Source organism: Leptomonas pyrrhocoris, assembly GCF_001293395.1.
Source record: "Leptomonas pyrrhocoris isolate H10 chromosome Unknown, whole genome shotgun sequence".
Taxonomy (NCBI): Eukaryota; Euglenozoa; class Kinetoplastea; order Trypanosomatida; family Trypanosomatidae; genus Leptomonas; species Leptomonas pyrrhocoris.
This window is the reverse complement of record NW_015438376.1, coordinates 47,863-69,973: the sequence shown is the minus strand read 5'-3', so window position 1 is coordinate 69,973 and position 22,111 is coordinate 47,863. Positions and strand designations below refer to the sequence as shown.

Genomic DNA, 22,111 nt, shown 5'->3' with positions numbered 1-22,111 from the left:
ACCCCACCACACACACACACACACAATCAAACAGGGTCCGACGTTCGTGATTCTCTGCCGCACCGGTTCTTTCTTCTTCTTTCTCCCGTCCTTAGAGGACGAAAGCGGCTATGGTGAAAGAGAAGGCCGACGCAGAGCCTAGCACTGTGGAGGCGAAGAGAACACAAACGGCAGGGAGGTGGAGAGACACCGGGAAAAGACCGGCGTGCTACACGTTTGCTTGTTTGATTTGCGTGGCCTTCCCGTCCTCCCATAGCTCCTTAGTAGACGGAGCCCTCCGGCGGCTGTGGCAGCTTGCGGTTGGCCGGGGATGCCATCTCCTTCCGCAGCTCCGACAGGCACGTCTCCATGGTGGTGCGGCGGTCCCAGTTCTTAAAGAGGAGAAACTTGCTGCGGTTCACGGTGCCATCCGGGTCGACGCACGGGAGGTTCACCTTGCTGAGAAATCGGATGTGCGGCGGCACCTTCGGGTAGCTCTCGTCGCAGTAAATTTCAAGGGAGAGGATGCGGTACTCGAAGGTGGTGCTAGGGGGGCCGACAATCGTGCCGTTCCAGAAGTGGAAGTAAATGTCCGACGTATCGCGCAGACCGACCGACACGTTCTGGTTGCTGCCGGTGCCCTTCTCGCCCGCCTCCAACTCCTCTAAGAGGCGGAAGTTGCGCGGAACCTCGACCATCTTCGCAGGCGTGTTGCGCTGACGTTCCACGAACGTGGAGGATACACCCGAGGAAGAGAGAAGAAGAGAAGAGATGAACGTGCGACGCGGAGAGAGACAGAGAGAGATACGCACACACCAACAACAGAGCACGAGAGCACCACTCGAGATTGCTTTTCCAGTATGTGCACGGTACTCGAACAATCAAAAAACAATAATAATAAAAACAAACAGCGATATACTCGACAACTACAGCGGAAAAAAAAACAAATATATATATATTTATTAAAATATCAACACAAGTAGAAGGTTGTGTATTTCTTTAGGGAGAAAACAAAATGAATGTTGTAGAGGGCGCAGGACTATCGGGGGAGAAGGCGGAGAGGGGGGGGGGAGGAAGTCGTCAACGACGGAGCCGCAGAAACACCAGGTGGAGCAGCAAACTGCTCAGATAACAACAACAACTCTAGCTGTCCGTCTTGTCAGGGATATCAGTACGCATATACATATTCGAACTCCTCTGTGGTAGTCAGAACAGCTTTGTTGCACTTCCCAGCCTGACTGTACTCCTTTGCAGAGGTCACGTTGTGTGCGAGCCGAGGTACGCTTTCAGCAGAGATGGCAAGCAGGGCACAACCCAACTCACCCCAACGCGTGCCACCGGCAACACCGTCTATAGATTCACGCTTTTCGCGTTGCTGTTGTTGATCTGCTGGTTTCTTTGTGTGACCCGGAGAGAGCCTAGGAAACGGTAAAAGTTGATGTTTTTCTCCTTCGTATAAAGCGCAACGCATCGCGGTATTTCTTGCCGGCATTTGCGTGTGCGTGTCTCTGTGTGTGTGTCCACGTGCGTGTGTCTCTTCAAGAAAAGGCTTTCGTATACGTCTTGTCTTGCGTTCTATTATTATTAGTTTTTTTCCATTTTCTATGCTTCTAACTACTCAACGATGTGTTCCTCCGGATGAGAGAGGCGGAGAGAGACGCGCACACACACGCACGCGCACACACACGCGACTTGATAAAAAGGAAGAAACGACTAAATGAAAGTAGTACACATTCGACCCGCCACGCCGCCGTCGAGGCAGTGCAGCACGAGACGGCTCTCACCAGCGAAGGAGCGAAAACACTGAAGAAGAAAACAAAAAGCCGACAAGACGCATAAACACAGATATAGATATCACCGACCAACCCGCCAATACACGTACGTACATGTGCGTGCCTGCCTGACCTGCCTCACCTGCTCGAGGACTGCCAGAAGGTCAAAGAAGAAGCAGAACGACACCGCACAGGATCAGAGCTTATAACAACATGAAAAGAGAAAAAGAGAGAGAGCAACCAATTGAAGAGGACTTCAAACAGAAGAGACAGGAGGTAAACAGCGAATAAAAAAAAAATGTTTTGTGTGGCCGAGTCAAAAGGATCCGGCCTCTAACGGAAAATACAATACAAACTAGTCTACCGCCCTGGCTGCGCTGCAATGACCCGCACAAACCGCGATGAGGAGGAGCACCACCAACAGGGCAGTTCCACAAGAAGAAGAAAGGGCATCGTACAGAGCGTTGGGAGACAAAACACCGTCCACTGCCGAAACAACGGCCTCTCAAAAAGAAAACGGAGAGCGGAGGTACATTTGAAAAAAGAAAACACGTTTCAATAGCGCCTGTGAGAGCGCACCACCGCACACCCTCGCCGCTTACTCCTCCATCGGCTCGCCATCTGGGTAGTAGGTCTCATCGCTGCCGTCCTTGTGCACTACCTTGTAGATGCCATCGGGGTACAGAATGGACTTGCTGCCATCCGGCAGGTGACGCTCCACCTGCCCCGTCGTGCGAAACTCGAAGGTCTGCACCCCGTCCTGCATCTGCGTGTGCGCCGTCTGCGCTGCGTCGTACCAGTAGGTGCTCTTGCCGGATGGGAAGGTGCACTTGACGTCGCCGTTGGTGAAGTGCAGAATTGTATGCCCCGACGGCAGCACCGCCTTCACCGTGCCGTTGGCGTAGTGAATCTCACGCTTGCCGCTGCGGTAGAGGGTCTCCTTCTTGTTGGGGTTGTCGCCCAGCGCCGTCTCCGACACGGCGCTGTCATTCGGGAAGTCCTCCTCGGGCGCCTGCTCCATGTCGCCGAGAAGTTCTTCGCGGGTGGGCACGACGATGCGCGACGGCTTCGGCGGCACCGGCGGGTGGGGAGCCGTCACGGGCAGCCGCTTCTTCGCTGCTGCTGCCGCTGCCGCCCCGCTCGACTGCATGCGCGGCGTGTTCACCGGGTGTCCGGCAGACTTGCGCTCCTCCACCGGCTTAGCCGCCGTTGCTGCCGACGAGGCGGTGGAGGCTCCCCGCTCACGCCGCTCCTTCTCCTGCTTCTCGCGTTGCCGCTGCCGCTCTGCCTCCTCTTCCTCCCTTCGAGCCGCCTCCTCTTCCTCCCTTCGAGCCATGTCCGCCTCCCGCTGCCTCCGCCGCTCCTCCATCTCTGCCTGCTCCGCCTGGATGCGCTCCTGCATCTGCCGATTGCGCCTCTCCCGCGCGGCCTCCTCGCCGGCGTTCGCCCGTGGCGTGAAGTCCATCACTTGCGGTGCGCTGTGGTTGTTGGCGGTGCTGCTCGTTGTGCTCTGCGCCGAGGTACGGCGCTCCGACGCGGAGGGCTCTCCGGCATCGAGCGAGGGCGTCTGCGGGGCCGAGCTGCGGTCTCGCGCTGCGGAGACGTGCCGTGAGCCCGCGCCGGCTTTCCACAGCGCCGGTGCGGGTTTCGTCTTCGTGTTGTTCTCCTCCAGCGAGGAGAGCTGCTGCTCCTTCGCCATCGCCAGCAGCTCCGCATTGCGGCGAGTCAGCGAGTCGATGTCACGGCGCATGCGGGCCGCCTCCGTCTTGTGCATTTGATGTGCCTCCCGCAGCGTTGAGGTCAGGTCCTCGAGCTGGGCACGCAGGGAGTCGTTCTCCTGCGACAGCCGGCGGTTTGCCTCCCGCTCCGTCACGAGCAGCGCCGAGACATTCTTGCACCGCTCCTCCGCAGAGCGCAGATCTTTCTGGGCGTCACGCTGGTCGCGTGCGCGGTTGCCGTCTGCGCTCAGTCGCTCGTCCTCGAGCTGCTTCTGCGCGTTAAAGCGGTAGGCCTCAAAACGCTGCTTCTCCCGCTCCAGCTGCTGCTTGGCGTGGTCGTAGTGCTCCCGCTCCTCCTGCGCGGCGCGGATCTCCTGCTCTAAACTCACCATTAAGTCCTCCTCCTCTCGAGTTCGACTCGACGCCGCCGGCGGCGCCGGCACGTTCTGCGGACGGCGGAAGAAGTTGCGGTCGACGTTGGACGGTTGGGCGGCGCTGACGTCGGCGTAGTCGGCGTAGTCAGCGTCGACGTAGCGCGGGACAGGTGCGCCACCGCCGGCGCGGCGGGGTGTCCGCCCACCGTAGCGGCCGTACTCCGCTACACCGCCCTCGTCTTCGGAGTTGCGACTGGCGCTGCTCTGCGGGAGGTCGTACTCGGGCACCGCCGCCGCATCCACACGCGCTGGCGGGATTTCCGGGTCGATCCACTCCGGCCGCTTCCTGAACGCCGCAGCACTCGCGGGTGACCGGCGCGGCTGCTGCTGGGCTGACGCGCGCGACTCCCCTCGCGAGCCGGCAGCGGCACTACGGTTGTTGTTCGAGGTGTGGGTGTTTGTCTGCGTTGGTGGGGTGCTCGCGGCCCGGTTTGGAGGTGGGGCCTTCCGTGGGACCGCCACGACAACCTCTCCGAGCGGGTCGTGACTCTTCGCGTTGCGCATGTCGAATGCGATCGCTTCCCGCAGCGACTTCGAGTCGCGCCGCTCGCGATTTATCGTCTTGTCGCCCTCGCTGCCGTTGCCCACGCTGCGCGCGGGCGACTCGGCGGTGCCACCGGCGGAGTACGACAGTCGTCCCTCGTCGCGGCGCAGGAACTTGAAGGATTCCTTCGGCTTCGGCTTCGAGCCGGCAGCTACGGACACACGCGACATGGCGCAGTACTTCAGCAGCGCGTTTGAATAGTACCCTTTTGCCGTCGTTACTTCGACGTATCTATGAACAGGCTTTCCTTTCTCCGCCTGTGAACGCCAAGAAGAAAAAAAGGAGAGGGCGGTAGCGATGAATACGGCGTCTGGTCGGATCAAAGGGAGCGGAGGGACCCGAGAGGTTCGGCTTCTTCTTTCTGAGGGCCCTTCGCTTCTCGCTTTCCGCTTTTCAAATTGTATGTGAGAAGAAAGATGGGGTGAAAACTAGTAATGCGAATTTGTGTGCTTACCAAAGCGGGGTGCACAATGCCGGCTCACACACACAGAGAGAGAAAGAAATCACCGTAAGGAAGCGCTTAGCAGAGAAGAAAGAACACACAAAGGTGGCGCAGCACCCACCGACAACACTGATGGACAAATAAAAAGTTGGCAACTCAAACTTGCTGTAGCGGACACAAAGAAGAATTGTTTTTTTCGAGAACCATGACCAGAACAGACAGAGAGAAGGGTAGATGGAGCAGCGGCGTCACACACACTGAAGAACAACAACAACGGAAGAGTTTCCTTGCGAGCCACTTATCTCCTTTCCAGCCACTACGAGACCATTGAGTGCATCCCTCCAGTCGCTCTCGTCAGCCATGCTACACTCCTGCAGGGTAACGGCTCCAGCTGACAAGGCGAGGAGGGGAAGACAGCGAGGACAAAGAGGAGACGGCGGCGACGCGCAACGTCATCGTCAGGTTTGTTTCGCAATAAGCCTCGTCGACGGAACAAACAGGCAATGCGTGCGCACCAGCATTCTTCTTTCCTTGTTTCTCACGATATCTTTGGTTGGAGATTGCGAACGGAATGACCTAGACTGAGAATAGTTCATCCTACCTCTCTTTCTCCTTTTCATCTGAAATATAATACGGTTGAACGAAACAAAATTTGTGGAGAACAGGTACAAGTTATTCGGGCTCTCTTTTTGTCAGCCACAGTCTCCTATGAAGAGGTCGATGCCCCCGAAACCCAAGAGTCTTGAAGAATCCTCCGTCACAAGGCTGAGATGAAGTGACAAGCCATCGAAAACAAGAAATATTCTTGTGGCACACTCGCCATGCACGATGGACATGTACTCGCTGGTGTGTCGTAAGTCGTCCAGCTGCGTCTCGAGAAGATCCTGCTCGTTCTTCTCCCGCGGCCAGGCGATCCACCGTCGGCGCTTGTCTGAGGGCTTCTCCTCCACCACCGAGAAGGGGTGGATCCAACCACGCGTATCCGCATCGGGTGCCTTCTCGATGATGCGCGCTTCCAGCGGGCGCGTAGCGTCGTCCATCGGCACCGTCCATCGCGACGGTCTTGAGTCGCGCGGCTCCTCCGAGAGCAAGGCCGTCAGGGCGTCAAAGCGCTTGCGAACACGGTGACGCATTCTGTCCCTCAATGGACCGACGTCCAAAGGCGAGACCCCAACTTGTTGCAAGGGCAGAGACGCCACCTCGGCTGGCCCTGCCACTGCTGTCTTGTGAGAGCGACGCGTGATCGTCGCTCGCGAGCGAAACTCAGGTAGCACCTCCGGCAGGTGCCACGGACTCACATCCTCCGGACAAAATCCGATATTCCCGTGAGCCAGGCCGTCGTCGGGCCCAGATAGCTGACGGAGGTCGACGGCATGTCGAAGATGTTGGCATGCTTCATCAGCCGGGGTACCAGAAATGGGTCCAGATTCAGCTCCGCGACCAGGCTCGCCGCGTGCTGTGCGGCCCCTCGTTTGATCGAGTGCGCAGACGCACTCAGCGGCTTCCGTTGCTATCTGCAGGACGGCACTGTAGTTCACCTGACCCGTCTGCCCATGGGCTACAAGGCGAGTCCTGCGGTTCTGCAGATCGTCGCTTCGACGCTCGCCGCCCTTCCGCGCTACGCTAAAACGTAGCTTGGCCGTCCCCACGGGTGGGAGTGGCGGTGTTTGGATCGCGTACAGGAGGTGACAAACACTTAAATACTAGCGAGTTTGCGGAGAACAAAGGCAAATCGGTTTTTGATCTTTTGGGATTACTAGCGAAGCGGTAGCTTTCTTTTACAGATCCGCCTCCAAAGCTGCCCTTCGATAGTTTTTCCCCTAGACAGGAGGTGACGGCTTGATAGCGCGTCTGCCGGGTTGTCCGCCGCCCGCACGTCAGCGAAGGACGCAAAAAGATGAAGCGTCGGGAGCAAGTGGAGCGCTCGTTGAAGCTCAGGTAGTAGGACCTGAGACTTCGTGGTTTTTATTGATTTTTGGCGAAAGAATGCTGCACCGTGGTGATATCCACCCCTATAGCAACGTGTCCTTCCAATCGGTGAGCAAAGGCTTTTGAGCCAAACAAAACGGCTCTCATTGCGGCCGACGCAATCATCGGCGGCGTCGAGCTCCAAATACCACCGGTGGAGCCGATTTCGCCAATACCAAGAGAAAGCAACGCGCTCCCCATCCTTCTAAAGATGCGTCCGTAGTGAGCACCGAGGAGGCGTTGGATGCCAGGGAAGGCACCACAGGCAAATTCCCTAAAAGCATGGCGGAACCGCCGCCGACACAAAAAAAAACCCGAGAAAGCGGAAAGGCGCGCGGGGTCTGTCTCTGCGATACGACCGCGATGGAGCTGGGGGCAATCAGCGTCGGACCAGTTTCACAGCAGAATAACAATCAACCGTCCATATCGCTGTAGTGATGACTCGGATGCCTTTGAAACGCTGGGATGGGAGATGTACTACCTCTTTCACGAAGTTCTCTTCCTCTCCACTCACCCGAAGAGTTTGGACATTAAGGCTCTACGTCACGATGTGGACGGTGAGGTGGGCGACGGCTGCTACGGCGCGATTGATCACCGATGCATGGGGCGCCGGTACGCAGAAGCGTACTTACGGTTGGCGTGCGGGGCGCCCCTCAACGCAGTCCTTATACGCAAAGCTCAGAAAAAAAAACGAGGGAAAGCAGCCAATCAAAAAAGCATGAATGGTTGGCCAGTAGAGGCCCGTGGGGGTCGCAGGAGCAGCCGTTGACCCCATGCTGTCCCACACAAAGGGCGGGCACACCTGCAGCGTCACCGAGACGACTCAGTCGGCCACGGTGCCGCGGTCACCACAACGCCCACTCTACGCGGCTCCGCTGTTCACCGCGCGGTCAAGGTGCGAACCCGCGCAGCAGGTGCAACGGCCTCGATGGCCGATACTACTACTACCACCAATTTGGAAATCGATGCACCCGCGACGACGGCCCGAGGTCTCCTCCGGTCCTTAAGGAGGCCGCAGAAGAAATGGGGAACCCCCAACACGAACTCGTGAAAAAAACATATAAGCCGGGAACCGATACCGATCGACGACTTGAGCAGTCCCGAACGAAGAAAGATAGCTGCAGCAGTCAACGAAGCGGCGTTGAAAACTTCGGGAACCTCAGACCTGGTCCCAGCGTACACCGGTTCTCACACGATATGTGCGTTTTCCGACTGCGCATCAGCTGCCATCGGACCACCAGTCGATCGCTCTTTTCGTGGGGTCGCTGCACCTCAAACCCTCCAGCGCTCTGCAGTATGCCGGGATCCTGAAGCGCTGTGTGGACAAACCAGCGGATATGCTGGAGATGTACAGGAAAGGGCTGAGGGAAGAAAAGGCAGTGACGCCGGTACGTCAGGCAAAAGCCATGACCTACGACGATTATCTGCGCATCCGGAAAGCCATCAAGACGACTCGCGACGCGCTACTGCTTCGAGGTGGCTTGGCTGACGGCCAGCAGATGGTCGGACGTGGAGCTTCTTCCGCCATCCGCCTTCCTGGCGCACATGGTGGGCCCATCCCTCCCTGATTGTCGACTTTTTGGTATTCTCCAAAGCCGCTCAAGAGCGAGACGGACCGGCCGGACCGCTACGTGGTGATCGGGCGGGAAAGATGCCGGGGTCCTTCGGGAATTCTTGCAGACACTCCCGCTGGAAGACGAGCCGATGGCGCAGAGCACCACAGCGCAGATGGGAATGGTCTTGGAGCCTTACGGCTACACCGCGCACTCCATCAAACGCGGGGCGCTGGAGCACGTAGCCAAGAAGATCTTCCAGCAGATGGCGCAGAAGCCCGCGGGCCCAAACCGACTGTCGACCCTGGGGGAACGCGGGGACAACCCAGAAGCGTTGCCTCGCAGTACGGTCCATTACCTGAAAGCGCACACGGCTCTGCTGACAGGTACGCTGGCAACCACGGCTTTGATGGCACAACCCTTCCTGCCGTCCAAGTAACTTGGGATGCAGCATGGATTGAACCGGAGGCAGCTTCAGTGAAGCACGCCTTTCGCCACGCTCTTCAAAGGCAACATAAAGATACACGAGTCGCTACGATGCAGCAGACACGGACGTTGCCGCTGCAGAAGGTAGGCGTTGCGCCGCTGAACCCGGACCGCATTTTGGAACGGATGAACGGTCCGACGAGACGCCGCTTTGACTCTATTGGGGCTACCGAGGACAAGGACTCGCATGACGCGTACGAGCCGGGTGTGCCGTTGACAGATATCTCCCACCATTTGAAAGACATGCACAAGGAAGCGCCGGGTTGATCTACCTTAAAGCCATTTTCTTTCAGTTGCCACCTCCTTTAGTGTGGCGCTCGTGGTTCCGGTGCCGGACGTCAGAGGGTACACTGGTGCAGCTCACTCGCTTGCCAATGGGCTTCCGCGTTAGCCCGGAACCGCCCCCACACTATTACACAGGTGATTGCTGGAGACAGCGAGGTTGTAAAACCGGGATTTGCGTGCGATGAGGCGCTCTTGATGCCAGTGTGGATCGAACAATGTGCGGGCAGCTGGCGGCCGTGATAATGTCGTGAGGTGGTTTGCCAACACTCTGCGTACCGGCGCCCCATGCATCGGTGAACGATCGCGCCGTTGTGATCTTCACTCACCTCGCCGTACACATGATGACGTACGGCCTTCAAATCAAAACTCTTGGGGTGAGTGGAGAGGAAGAGAACGTCGCGAAGGAGGTAGTACATCTCCCATCCCAGCACTTCAAAGGCATCCGTGTCATCACTGCAGCGGAATCGGAGGTAAAACTCCATCAAGCGCTTCAATCACTTCACCGCGAAAGTCATCGTGTGAGGGACGGCTAGCGTCAGAGTATCAACAGCGGTAGCGGGAGCCATTGTCATGGCGGTCGTCATGAAGGCGCTGTAGTTGCCCACTGCCCCCGGACCTTTCGTAGAAATCGGGGGACGTCACAGGATAATCCGGAGTCATGACCGTCTTCCAACGACCGGTCGTCATCGTGGTGGCCCTCCTGTCGCCCGACTCACTCGGTAGACTGCCCTGCCCCCCCCCCCCTCCCCTCTGGGAAATCAACGAGTCCATCTGCCGTCATCCGACGCTGCGACACGTGTGTGAGAGGCATCCGCTGAGCGGGAGTTGTTGGTCGGGCTGGCGAGTGAGCAAAACCAATTTTGACTTCCTCACGCCTGACTGGTGCAGGGTTTGTTTTCACGTACGGCGGAAAAGCTGAGGGGAATGCCGGTGCAGACTCCTGCGGGGAGGCCTGGTACTGTGCGTACCGTACAGGCTGAAACGACTCTCTCGACCTAGCCCCCGCGAGCTGCTGAGTTGGTGATGGCGGCGACGGCGGGGATGTACGCGGCGTGAGTGGACGTCCCAGTTCTCGGTCACGCGCTCGTCTTGCGGCGACGCCAATAACTTCCTGCTCTTCTCTCGGTTCCGAAGAGTCGTCAGAAACAGGGATCGGCCCTGCTTGAGCAGCTTCCGTTGATGCGGGTGTAGTTTAAGCTGCGTTGCCTCTGCGCTTAAGCTCCTCGTCTCCCCGGGAATTGTCTCTCGCGCTCTTGACAGCGGGCGTCGCGCCCCTCTAGAAGATTGCCTCGCTCTTTCTGAAAAGCGTCACGTCCGTCCGGTAACGCCCTCCCGCTTGTACTGGCTTGCTGTCCAATCCTTTGCCAACGACTCTTTCTCGTTCCTCAGAGCGTCTCGCTCCCGTCGTACCGTATCAAGGTTGGAGATCGCCCATTCCCATTGCGTCTGACCGATTTTTAAGGTCCGCCATGAGCTCCCACCACTTCACCGCGAAGGCTATTGACGTCACCGAGGAGCTGATTCCGGATGACCGTCAGCGCGGTCGAGTTCCTTTCTGCAGAAAGGCGGTGTTGTCGTTGAGGATGCGCACGTCGACTTTTGCGTCCTCTACCGAAATGAGCGCTTCGGCCGTTCGTTGTGCGTCTTCAGCCCTAAAGTCTGCCTCCCTGGCGGCAGTGCTGCATGTAACACTACTCCAACACGTCACCATGTCGGGGATACTGCGAAGTCGCATATGCTTAGTCGAGCGTTGGACAGCAGAAGCGCCCCTTCCGGAGTGCTCACGAAGGCGGTGTCGTTTTGCATGTAAGCCTCAGTGTTGAAGACATAGGGGGTTACTGTCTTCCTTTCTCGCTGCCGGGTTTAACGACACCGCCGACCGTTATTTGCAAAACCTCTCAAAGTGCCTTCTCCAAGGCCGCCCACTCTTCCGTTGTATGCGCAAGGAGTGGACCGTCGGCCTGGTAGTTTAGTGTCGTAAGCGTTTGTGGACGGGGTTATGTGCGAGTTAAGAGAAGGAAAGAAGAACTACGACGGCTGAAGACGATCGTTGAGAAGGAGGAGAAAGAGGAGAAAGGGGGGAAAACGGTGAGAACACAGGATCACTGATACTTCTCACTTCTCATTACCATCCATACATCCAGTCATTCCTCGCTCCGGCTTTAATTCTTAAATGTTTATACTGAGGTACACAGGCCGTGCCTTTTCTGGTAGGTGCTAATTGGTAGGGTGTGTAGGTTATTCTGCGGTCTATCGGTAGCAAATCTCTAATACAGACAAGAGAAGAAGAGGAAGAATGAAAAATCAAAATCAAAAGAGAACACCTTCAGCCGGACAGTCTCGTGACGAGACCGATGCCCGATTGAGCTCCGTGGCGCAGACGCAGCTTCTATGCCTACATGCAACGTAAAGCCCTCAACAAACAGGCTTTAAGAAAAGACCGTCAGTGCAAACCGCCGTGGAAGAGCCGTACAGTCCGAGGGGGGTCCACAACGGTGCGTGCCCGACTAAGAAACGCGAATAATAAAGCAAAAAGAAAATCACAAAGGTGGTACTACAGTCTATGGTGGAGTAATGGAAAAAAGAGAAGACAAAAGCCACGCGTGCAGACGCCGCTCGAGGGCAGAGACGAGAGGCGACGAAGCGCTGTTTCTCTCCCACCACTTTCTTCCAACGGCTTCCCGTCTGTGTGCTGCGTTGCGTCTCGTGTGTCGCCGCCCACCGAGAAAGAGAAAAAAAAGAAGGGGAGGATAATACGCATGCTTGTACTTTCCAAACAGCAGCGCAAGCGAGCCTGGAGAAGAGGCGTCAAACGCGCCTTCACTTGGCCGGCCCACCCATACACCCACACAAAGGCATCGCGCTCCTTGTACATAGGAGTTGTGTTACATGAACTCGTCCACGAACCGGCCGCTGCGGCGCAGCTTCGCATCGGGGACCACCTCCGCTACACTCTCTGCCTCTCCGCTTCCGGCTGGCGCCTCCGCGGACGGCTTCGGGACGAAGGCCAAGAGCAGGCACGCAACGACGTAGTACCAACTGAGCAGCACCACGATGCACATCAGCAGCGCGTTCGCCAGCATCCACCACAGCGGCATGCGGGTCTTCACCGGCGTCTTCTCCAGCCGTTCTTGGCCGCTGTAGTGCTCCGCCAGCATCTTCTGCGCCTCGTCTGCGCGCTGCGCGTTGAAGTCACGCACGAGCGACTCCACCTTGCCAACGGCGGCCGTGGTGCGCTCCGCCACGCCTGCTACCGCCGCCGTCACCGCAGCTGCCTGTTCCGACAGACGTGTCTGCAAGGACGCCTCCACCTTGTCGTGGTAGGCAGGGATAATACGCTGCTCCACCGTCGCCACGACGCTGTCGGACAGCGTGGACTGCACCACCGACTTCAGCGCATCAGCGGAGGTACGGGTGGCCTCGGCGACGAGCTGCGTGACGTGCAGGCCGGCGTCCTTCTGCTCCTCCGCCAAACGCATGAGAGTGGCGTCGAGCAGCTGCTGAATGTCCGCGATGCTCGGGATGCTGCTCGTGCTGCCGCCCACGTCGTGCACGCTTGTCAGGAGTGTGTTTAACGTCGCGGCCAGTTCTTTCTGTGCCTCGTCGTGCTGCGCGGTGAGACCCTGTATGCTGTCCTGCATCGCCGTCTGCGCTTTACTCACTTCGGCGTGTACAATCGACTCAACGGAGGTGGCGGGGTCGGCAGCAGACGCCGCGGAAGAAGAGGCAGCGCTATGGTGCAGCGCGGTCTCTTCTTCCTGCAGCGCACGCAGGTCCAGCAGAACGGCGCGCACCTTCGCCGCTGACGCATCGGAGGCGTCAGCATTGTGTTCCGAGTTCGTCATCTCCTCCATTATTTGGGTGAGGTGGCGCAGGTGCTCCTGTGTCGCCGTGCGAATGCGTGCCTGCACTTGCCGCTGCTCCGCGGTCAACCCACGCAAGGCGGGCGAGGGCTGCAGCAGCTGCACCGCAACGGCCTGATCGCGCAGTGCCCCTTGCATCTCCGCCACGCGCTGCACTAATGCGTCGACGCGGCTCGTCTGCTCCTGTGCGCTGCTGGAGACGATGTCACGCAAGGCCACCTGCACCTCCGCCCTCTGGGCAGCGGATGACGACTTTAACGTGCTCTCGAGCTGGGTCAGCTGCGCCTTAACGTCCTCGTTGATGGCAGACGCCCGCACGGCGGCGAGCAGATCGGCGTCCCGCCTCTCCAGCGACGCCTCTAAAGAAGTCAGCTGCGTTTTCATGTCGCTCTGCCAGGCGAGCTGGTCGGCATGCAGCGGTGCTGCGGAGGGCGGCGTCGACGTGGCAGCCCGGAAGTCCGCCGTGGCCTCCTGCAGGCGCGTCAGCAGCGTCGACATGTCTCGACTCTGGCTGAGGCTGAGTTCGTTCAGACGCTCTTCTAAGTGGCGCAGCGCACCGGTTTGGAGATCGAGGGTGTTCGTCAGCGAGGCGGGGACCTCGAAGGTGACAGGGGACGGCGGCGCTGCCTCACCAGACGAAGTTGCCGTCGCTGCCGGGACCTGGGCCGACTCTGCAGGGGATGCGGCGGCTGCGTGCGTCGCGTCATCGCTTTGGTTGGGCTCCGCAGACGCCACTGCCACAGCCGGTGGCAGCGGACGCTCCTGAGAGTCCCGCACCGCCGCCGTCACCGTGTCCGCCAGCGACGCCATCTTTGACGTCAGATTCGTCTCCTGCAGGTTCAACTCCTCCTTCATAAAGGTCAGCACGCTATCGATATACTTGTACATGGGCGTGAGATCCACCTCATGCGATTTGCGCATCTCCGTCTGCAGCGTCGAGAGCAGCTCCGCGCGCAGGGTCGCCAGTTCCTGCGTGGTTTTCTCGGTCAGTGCGGTGGCCGCCGACACCACCGCCGCCTCTGCCGCTTCCCCCCTCTTCTGCATCTCGGCCTGATCCTTGGCGGCTGCTTCCGTCTTCTCCGCTGACGCCGCCGCCGCCGCCGCAATTGCGCCGTCGCTGTGTGTGCGGGCCGCCTCTAGCTGCTCCTGCAGACTCGCCGTGACCGACGCCGCCACGCTGTTCGCCATGTGCAGGAGTTGCTGCTCAATGGCCTGCTGGTTCGCCGCGTTCATCCGCTCCACCTCTGCGGAGAGCGTCGACCAGCGCGGCGTGAGAACGGACTCGACAGCGTCGGCCAGCACCTCCTTCGAGAAGGGCTCCAACGCTCGCGCCGGTACCGCCTCTGCAGGCTCTGTCGTCGAATCCTTGCTCTCCTCTGCCGATGTGGCCTTGGCGAGAGCAGCGTTACGTGCCTCGGCAGCGGCCTCCGCGCTGGCTTGGGCGGCAGCCGACAGGAAGCCGAGTTGCTGCTGCACGGTGGCCATGGCAGACTGCACGGCCTCTGCGGTGTGCTGCTGCACCGCCGCCGCGACGCTGTCGCTCACGACCTGCGCCACCGTCAGCAGCTGCTGCTGCGTCTCCGCTTGATGGACGGACGCGAGGGCGTGCGCCGCTGCCACCTCCCGCTGCAGACTCGCCACGGCCTCCTCCACCGCCTTCACGGTCGTGGACGTGCCGGCGTCGGGGTCCTTCGCGCCAGCGTCGTGGTGGCTGCTGCTGGTCTCGTTTTCAGCGGCGGAGGTCGCCGCCGTCTCTGCCGGAGGGATCGCGCGAACGTCACTCAGCTGCTTCTGGAGAAGCTCCTGAATTGTCTGCAGCGCCTCGCGGGTGGAGGCCTGCTCCTTGAACACGTCGGCCACCACCTCGTCGACGGCGACCAGGCGACTCTGCGTGGCCTGCACCATGTCGAACACCTTCTCTACCTCCACCACCAGTGCGCTCGAGTCCACGTCCTCGTCGCTGCTGCCGCTGCCGCTGCCGCTTGTCTTCTTCGACTTTCCCAACTTCTTCATCTCGCTTGTGAAGAGGCGGCGAAGTTCGTCTGTCGAGGTCTGAACCGCGCTCTCCACCATGTCTTCCAGTGCCTTCATATCGACCGGCGCGGCGGCATTGCTACTGCCGCCGCCGCCCACCGGCGAACGTTCCATGTCCGCTAACCAGTCGTTCACTAAACCTGCCAGGTGCTCTTGCTGCGTGGCGGAGGCCTTCTCCACCGCCTCCATCACGGCGGCGCGCAGTTCCATTGCCTCCGGCGCCGCCGCGTGTGCTGCCGCCCCGCTGTTCATCGCCTGCTGCATTCGTGCCTGCAGCTGCTCAAAATACGCGGTGGTTCGCCGCTCTAAGTCCGCCACCGCCGTTGCCGCCGCGGCCGCATCGGTCGGTGTTGTAGTCGACGCAGCGGCGACGGGTGCGGTCAGACTCGCCAGTCGCTCCATCACCTTCGCGCTGACCACCTGGGCAACGGCCTCCACATCCAGCGGCGCGGCGGCCGCGCTTGCCGGGGGGGCGGCGTGGGCCGCGTCCGTGTCGCCCTCCACCGCCCCCCTTTTCCCCGGCGCCGCGCTGCGTGTCAAGCGCAGCTGACGGAGCTCGTCCTGTATGCTGTGGAGAACAATCTCCGCGAAGTTGCGCAGCTCGTCTGTGTGCGTCACCTGCAGGGCATCGATCTGCCGGCCAGTGCGCTGGCCCACCTGCTCCACCACGAGGTTCGCCACATCGGCCAGCTGCTCCTGCAGGCACTGCTCCATCACCTCCCGCTCCGTCGGGGTCAGCACGTCACCGCCGCCGTACGACGCGCCGGAACGCTGGGGAACCTTGTCGTTGGCGTAGCTGTCGTGCGGCACCACCGGCGTCACGTGCACCTCCGCAAGACTTGGCATCGACAGCGCCAAGACCGCGCGCTGGATTTCGGCGTCTTCGGGGTGCAGCGTCGCCTCCACGTTCAGCGCCGCATGAGCGGGGATGCCGCAGAGCAGGTCCCGCGACGGCGCGTAGCCGCGTGAGCGAATGCGAATGGTGGGGACATCCGCAGGCGAGCTGGACGACGACGACGCTGCCGCGGAGCTTTGTGTGCGTACCCTTGCGGCGTGGGCCCCCGCAGCGAGGCGGCGTGCGACGGGCACGTGCACTCGCCGCATGATACAATGTCTTGAGTTGTGTGCTCTGTAATCCTTCTTCTTTTTGCCGTTTTCTATGGTTTTTCGCGAGTGAGCTCGGTGCAGCGGCAACGCAGTCGAAGCGAGACGAGAAGCAAATGAGTGTTTCTTTTTTCGCTGTTCGATGGATTTGCTGCGCTGCCTGTGGGAGAAGATGCACGCTTCTATGCGTGCGCCGATGTGATGGTGCGCGGGTGTGTGTGCTACAACGGGGTGTAAAACGCTCGCTGCTTTGCTGATTCGTTCGGCTCCTCTTCCGTGTTTCGCCCGGCACCCACAAATACAAGTTCGATACCGAAAGGAAAAGTGTCAGGGAATGCACCCGGCGGCGACAGCGGCAGAGCGCAAAAGCGCGAAGTAACAACTGCGGTAACGACAGCTGCTCTCAGCACCGTATCGCTCGTTCATACAAGTACAAATATATTTCCTCTCTAAGTCACCAAGTCACGTGGTCAACGTAGCTCTACTTTTTTAAATCTGCGTATGTGCGCGTGGGGGCGCGTTGAAGGGTCAGCGACGACAGACAATGAAAGAACGTGTACGCCGCACGAGCAACTGGCACATCGGCACGATCACAGTAAAGGGTGCAGCGACAAGTCCAATGGAGAAGAAGAACATCCAAGAAAGAGACGACGCCAGGAGTAAACCAGAAATGGATCGAGACGGCAAAGCAGGAAAGTTATTTCACCGGAGCTGCTGCAATTGTGCGGCACGTAGTTGCTATGGCGCCTACGAAACCGTTCAGACAGCGGTAGCAATGATTGTTGAAATCCTCTTTGATTTGTTGACAAGGCAGAGTTGGCATCGCCCGAGTGCGTGCACGAGTGCGCCCGACGCGGAAGGTGCCGCACGTTCCGAGAGCCTCTGCAATGAGGCGAAGGGTGAGCCGAAGACGCTAACTTGCCGCTGCATCACGCCAATACTTCTTCGTTTAAGAAATTTAAAAAAAATCCTTCGTAAGTTGTGAGATAAACGCTGCGTTTGATCGAGCACGATGAAAACAGAGGAGAGAACAACAATGAAGGTAACGTGGAAAGTACAAGGTGGCAAAAAGACAACACACACCGCCGATCGTACGCGTGGCCAGCCTGGAAGGCGAACTGGAAGGACACTCTTCCCCACACCGACCGCAAAAAAAAAAAGAAAAGGAAAAAGAATTGTATTCAAGAGAACGCCTCCCGAGCAGCAGCCACTTTCTTCTCTCCTACAGCAAAAAACAACACAGAAAGACAAAGGAAAACAAAGCGGGACTCATAAGGCCTTTTCACTGTGCGCCGGCACACCTTCGCACAGAAACATACGCGCATACGTCTGACGGAGTCGTGTATCAGAAAAGCAAACCAAAACCAAAAAACAAAGCGATGGAAAAAGGGGCGGCTCAGACAACGCCCACCGCCCCGACCAACAGAGAAGCCGAAGAGTTGCCAAACCGCTTTGCGTAGCGCAACGAAGCATGTGCAAAGGAGAAACGAAAGCAAATCAGAAACACAAAGAAGGAGTCGTGTCGAAAGATAGAAAGATAAATAGATAGATAGATATATGAATAAACAAGATGTTAAACTGTCTTCTCTACTGGAAAAAGGTGGAAAAGGGGAAAAAGACCAGATACGCCCGGCTCGCTTTCTGATCGATGTAATCTAGGAGGAAAAGGAGGAAACAACCGTGCCAAACGCCAAGGCGCCTCCCATCAAGGCGCACCAACACTAACCCACGTTGAGGCCACGAGGAAGAGAAAGAAGGGGATGGTGTGAATCCGCAGCCACCACGCCGCTCCAAGCACGCACACGCGCACACCCATGCAAGCACAAACAGCGTCACCACAAACAAACAGTATCACAAGCAACCTGTTCAACGCGCCAGAAGAAAAAAAGGGAAAGGGAAAAAAAAAGAAAACAAATCTAAATGCGGTTTTGCTACTTTGCTCCTCTCTGGCTTCCGCCTGCGCGTCGTGCGCAAAGTGGAAAATAAAACAAAGGAGTTGAAAGGGAAAAGAAAGGCATGCCCCGCCTACCGACGACCACGTGTGTCCGCGTGGCGGCTGTACTTCTCGATCCGTTGACGCAGCTCCTCGATGCGACGCACCTGCGAGGAGAGAATGCGATCTACGGAGCGGCAGTACGTCGTCATCGAATTGTCCGGGTTCTCCGCGGCGTTGAGCTGCGTCATTTCGTCCTTCAGCAGCTCCATCATCGAGTCGATGTGGTGGCGGTGCGCGAGAATCAAGTTGTCCTCCTCGATGTCGAGGCTGTCTCCGCTGTCGTACGGCGAGGCGTCCGCCATCGGGGTTGGAACCGCAGAGGAGTAGCCGCTGTTCACACGGCTGTGCGTCGGGGTGGCGCGGTAGTACGGCTTCTGCTGCGGTGAGTTCGAGGAGACCGGGCGAGAGCCAAAGCTGCGGTTGGAGCGTAACGTGTTGTCGTAGCTGTCGTCGTTCGGCTTCTGGAAGCTATTACCGAGCTTGCTGCTCGGTGTGCCCGGCTCGCGGGTGCGGGTTTGGCTGGACGAGCGCGAGCTGGTTGCGACCCGTTCCTTGGCGCGACGCTGCGCAAAACTGCCAGAGATGCCGATCGTCTCGATGTGTTCCGTTGGCATCTGACCCATCATGATTTCCTCCGCCGCGCTGTGCGCTGACTTGTCCTTCTTCAGCTCCTTCACGCGGTCGGCGTAGCGCAGCGTGTTCAGCGTGTGCTCGCAGCTCCCACTCGCTGGGCTGATGTTGCCGATCATCACCGTCCGGCTGTTCCCAGTAAAACAGTCGCGCAGCACCGCCGTCAGCTTCGACCCACGAAACGGGATGTGGCGGTGGTTTTGGTCTAACGCGCGGATGCACTCCTTCAGCGCAAAGAGCGACTTGTTGATCTCCGCACCCTCCAACCGGGTGCTGCGGTCGCTATCCAGCGTGTCCGCGCCTCGCTCGCTGCCGGCCAGGTCTATGAAGGTGAAGCGCCCAAAGAAGCGGTTCTTCTCGTTGACGATGGTGATGTGCAGAATCGCGTGCGAGCGGGAGGAATCTGCGTTCATGCCGGTCGAGCCGGCCGCGCGAATCGTGTTACCATAGTCGATAATCTCCATTAGGTGTTGGGTGCTGTCGACGCGGTGCTCGGTGAGGCCGCACACGTTGATCACGCCGCGGCTATCCTCGCGGCAGGCCAGACGCTCCCGCTCATTGAGCAGGTCGTACAGTTTGCCGCCGTAAATCTCAAAGAAGGAAACGTTGATGCCGTGTCCGGGGTTCAGCCGCGACCAGAGGTCCTTGGCCGCCATCAGATACACCCCCTCCTGGTGATCCTTGCCCAGCATCGTGTAGGTCTTGCCGCTGCCGGTTTGGCCGTAGGCAAAGCAGGTCGCACATCCGCCCTCAAACACCGTCTCAATCAGCGGCCTGCAGGCCTCCTCGTAGACGTCGCGGTTGCTCTTGCGGTCGTCCATCACGACATCGTAGGTGAAGCGGTGCTTCTCGATGTAGCGCGTCAGGTCCACCTTCTGACGCGGCTCCAGCAGGGTGATGGTGTGGTTGTTCTCGGGGTCCGTCGCGAGGATGTCGTAGAGGCCATCCGCCTGCTCGTTGGCGTTTAACGGGCGCTTGCGTATCACGACGGTGATGCGGCTGCCACGGCGACGACCAGCTGCACCGTTGCTGCTGCCGCTGCCCTCCGTCGCCTGCCGCCGTGCGAAAGGGGACGGCGAGGAGGCCCCAACGCGGCTCGGTGGGCGCGAGACGGGCTTCGTGCTGACCGCCGGCCGGCGGGCCGCGTCACCGTCGTTGCTGTTAGGATCGCGGCGCTGGGTGGAGGCGGGTCGGGGCTGCTCCGCCGCCTTCTCCCGCTCTCGACGCTGGAAGAGCTGCTGCGGCGGAGTTTGTTGTTGCTGCTGCGGCGGCGGTGGGGCCTCTTGGGCCGCCGCGGCTCGTCGCACCGGAGTTGGGATGCGTGCCGGAACCGCCGGTGCGTGGGAAGGAGGCTGCGCACGTGCGGCCGGCTCGCTGCTGACCGGTGGGGGCGACTTGGCGGACACGGCAGGGACGCCCACGGCAGACCCACCGTTAGCCTGACCGCGCTTCAGAAACTGGATGAGCTCAAACAGCTTTCGGCGGTCTGTCATCACGATGACGCCGACGGAGTGGTAGTCCTGCATGGTGAGCTGCTTCAGCTGCTGCACCGTGGTGACGCCGCCTTCTACAAAGCCCTGGATGGCGTGGTCCAGCCCCCCTTGCACGAGCATCTGCTTCAGCTGAGGCTCCATGGTGCCCTTCAAATGCGTTTCGCTGTTTTCGTGAGTTCGATCGCGAAGACCCAAGCAGAGAGAAAAACAGCAGATGAACACGCAAAGTGCGGTTGGACGTCCGGCGGTGGAAGGAACGGCTGTGGAGTGCGCGCGTCTGAGCAGCGAAGGAAAGCAGAAACAAAATGAAATGCGCTACCTTCTTTTTACGTAAAACCCCTTTGAACTATCTAAAGGCACGGACGGGCGTTGTTGTCCGCTTCTTGTCTCAAGAACACAACAATAAATATATTTAACAAGCAAAAGAAAACTATAGACGGAGCACGGGGCGAAGTTGCCGAGTGCAAGACACGTGGACGTGAAGAAGAGAAGTGTATCCTTTCTACTGACGGTGTCCAACAACACTGCGCACGGAGCTGAAACGAACAGAAGAAGAAAGAGTCTACAGATGATGATAAGAGCTTTAAGAAAAGGGCAGCCGGGAGCTGCGAAGGAGGAACAAGTCTCTCACGGTCCCGCGCAATAGGATCGAGAGGAAAGACAAAGCACCTGTACAGTCACTGCACCCACAGAGGCGTAAGCCGATCGGGTAAAGGAGAACGTTTCCTGCGGATGGCCCGCGTTGGAATGCCACCAAACGTTTGCACAGGTAAAGAAGGGCAGACAGGCGTCGCTATCCCCCCCCCCCACCACACACACACACACGTACACAGACGCCTAACGAGAGAAGCTGATGCCTGCTAACGGCGCATGCACAAGAAGCAAGTTTTTTCGTTGCTGTTGATCTTTCCCATTTTTGGCCAACGCCACGGAGCACAACACGCGCACGCAGTTGCGTGGAGGAAAGATTGTATATTTGCCGTAGTTAAGAGAGAAAACAGAAGAGGTCTTTCCTCATTTAAGAAAAACATAAAAAAAGAAAAAGATTTAAATAAGTCAATAAATGTTATTTTTCCCAGGTGCAATCCGCATTTTTTTGAATCCATCAACTTCACGTATATGTACAGACCGAATCAACACATTCTCATCCAGCGGACAAACATCCACTGATACCGTGTGAAAGACGACTCCCCATTTTTATTTTCAATCTTTTTAGAAGGTGAAGGATGATGATGATTGAATTTCATTCGAATGCTTTTCAAAACTCTTTTTTCGTTTCTTCGAAACTTACAAACGCAAGTACTCATACACAACGTGTGCTTCTTATTCTCGTGTGGCCACGGCTGTCGTTGCGTACGTCTCTACTCGTAGAGCCTCCACTTTTGAGGCAGGACCTGTTCTTCACCTCCATAGATCGCTACCTCTGCTTCTCCTAAACAATGGAGAACACAGCAGCGGTCAAGCAGATCCACCTACCTCGACAGCACGTTTGTCCAGAAGCGGTAGTGCAGGAAGAGCAAAACACGTGTGATATCAGCGGGCTCACACACGCACACACCTCGTTGATGCCTACGACTTTTTTCCACCCTTTTCAGCATCCGTAAACCAGACCATTCTTGGTCTGCGCGTGCGTGCGTGTGTACGTCGCGTCCGTTGCCAACCCCTAAAACAATCTACACGCTGCACGCCCCACGCTTGTTGGTTTCGATTTGCACTTATTCATTCATTCGCCCTTTTCCACGTCTCGTCTACTACTACCATTTTGATCGTGTTTTTCTTCTTTTGCTTCCCCTGCCTTATTCGCGTATCC

The 22,111-nt window shown here is 58.4% G+C and overlaps 6 protein-coding genes across 6 annotated transcripts; all 6 read right to left on the bottom strand.

Annotated features, from left to right (window-relative positions):
- Positions 1-260: 260 nt before the first annotated feature.
- Positions 261-1,020, bottom strand: ABB37_07694 (ubiquitin-conjugating enzyme-like protein; the record flags this gene model as incomplete). Its single annotated transcript, XM_015806419.1, has 1 exon — positions 261-1,020. The coding sequence occupies exon 1, from the start codon at positions 675-677 to the stop codon at positions 261-263; it is 417 nt and encodes a 138-aa protein (XP_015654783.1). The 5' UTR covers positions 678-1,020.
- A 1,329-nt stretch (positions 1,021-2,349) lies between these two features.
- Positions 2,350-5,056, bottom strand: ABB37_07693 (putative mitochondrial hypothetical protein; the record flags this gene model as incomplete). The annotated part of the gene is made up of 1 exon (XM_015806418.1): positions 2,350-5,056. Exon 1 carries the CDS (start codon positions 4,615-4,617, stop codon positions 2,350-2,352), a length of 2,268 nt encoding a protein of 755 aa, XP_015654782.1. The 5' UTR covers positions 4,618-5,056.
- Positions 5,057-5,581: 525 nt separating this feature from the next.
- On the bottom strand, positions 5,582-6,022 carry ABB37_07692 (putative target of rapamycin (TOR) kinase 1; the record flags this gene model as incomplete). The annotated part of the gene is made up of 1 exon (XM_015806417.1): positions 5,582-6,022. The coding sequence occupies one exon, from the start codon at positions 6,020-6,022 to the stop codon at positions 5,582-5,584; it is 441 nt and encodes a 146-aa protein (XP_015654781.1).
- Positions 6,023-9,234: 3,212 nt separating this feature from the next.
- Positions 9,235-9,663, bottom strand: ABB37_07691 (hypothetical protein; the record flags this gene model as incomplete). Its single annotated transcript, XM_015806416.1, has 1 exon — positions 9,235-9,663. The coding sequence occupies one exon, from the start codon at positions 9,661-9,663 to the stop codon at positions 9,235-9,237; it is 429 nt and encodes a 142-aa protein (XP_015654780.1).
- A 2,403-nt stretch (positions 9,664-12,066) lies between these two features.
- Positions 12,067-16,757, bottom strand: ABB37_07690 (hypothetical protein; the record flags this gene model as incomplete). Its single annotated transcript, XM_015806415.1, has 1 exon — positions 12,067-16,757. The coding sequence occupies exon 1, from the start codon at positions 16,180-16,182 to the stop codon at positions 12,067-12,069; it is 4,116 nt and encodes a 1,371-aa protein (XP_015654779.1). The 5' UTR covers positions 16,183-16,757.
- A 1,450-nt stretch (positions 16,758-18,207) lies between these two features.
- Positions 18,208-20,442, bottom strand: ABB37_07689 (putative MCAK-like kinesin; the record flags this gene model as incomplete). Its single annotated transcript, XM_015806414.1, has 1 exon — positions 18,208-20,442. The coding sequence occupies one exon, from the start codon at positions 20,440-20,442 to the stop codon at positions 18,208-18,210; it is 2,235 nt and encodes a 744-aa protein (XP_015654778.1).
- Positions 20,443-22,111: the final 1,669 nt, after the last annotated feature.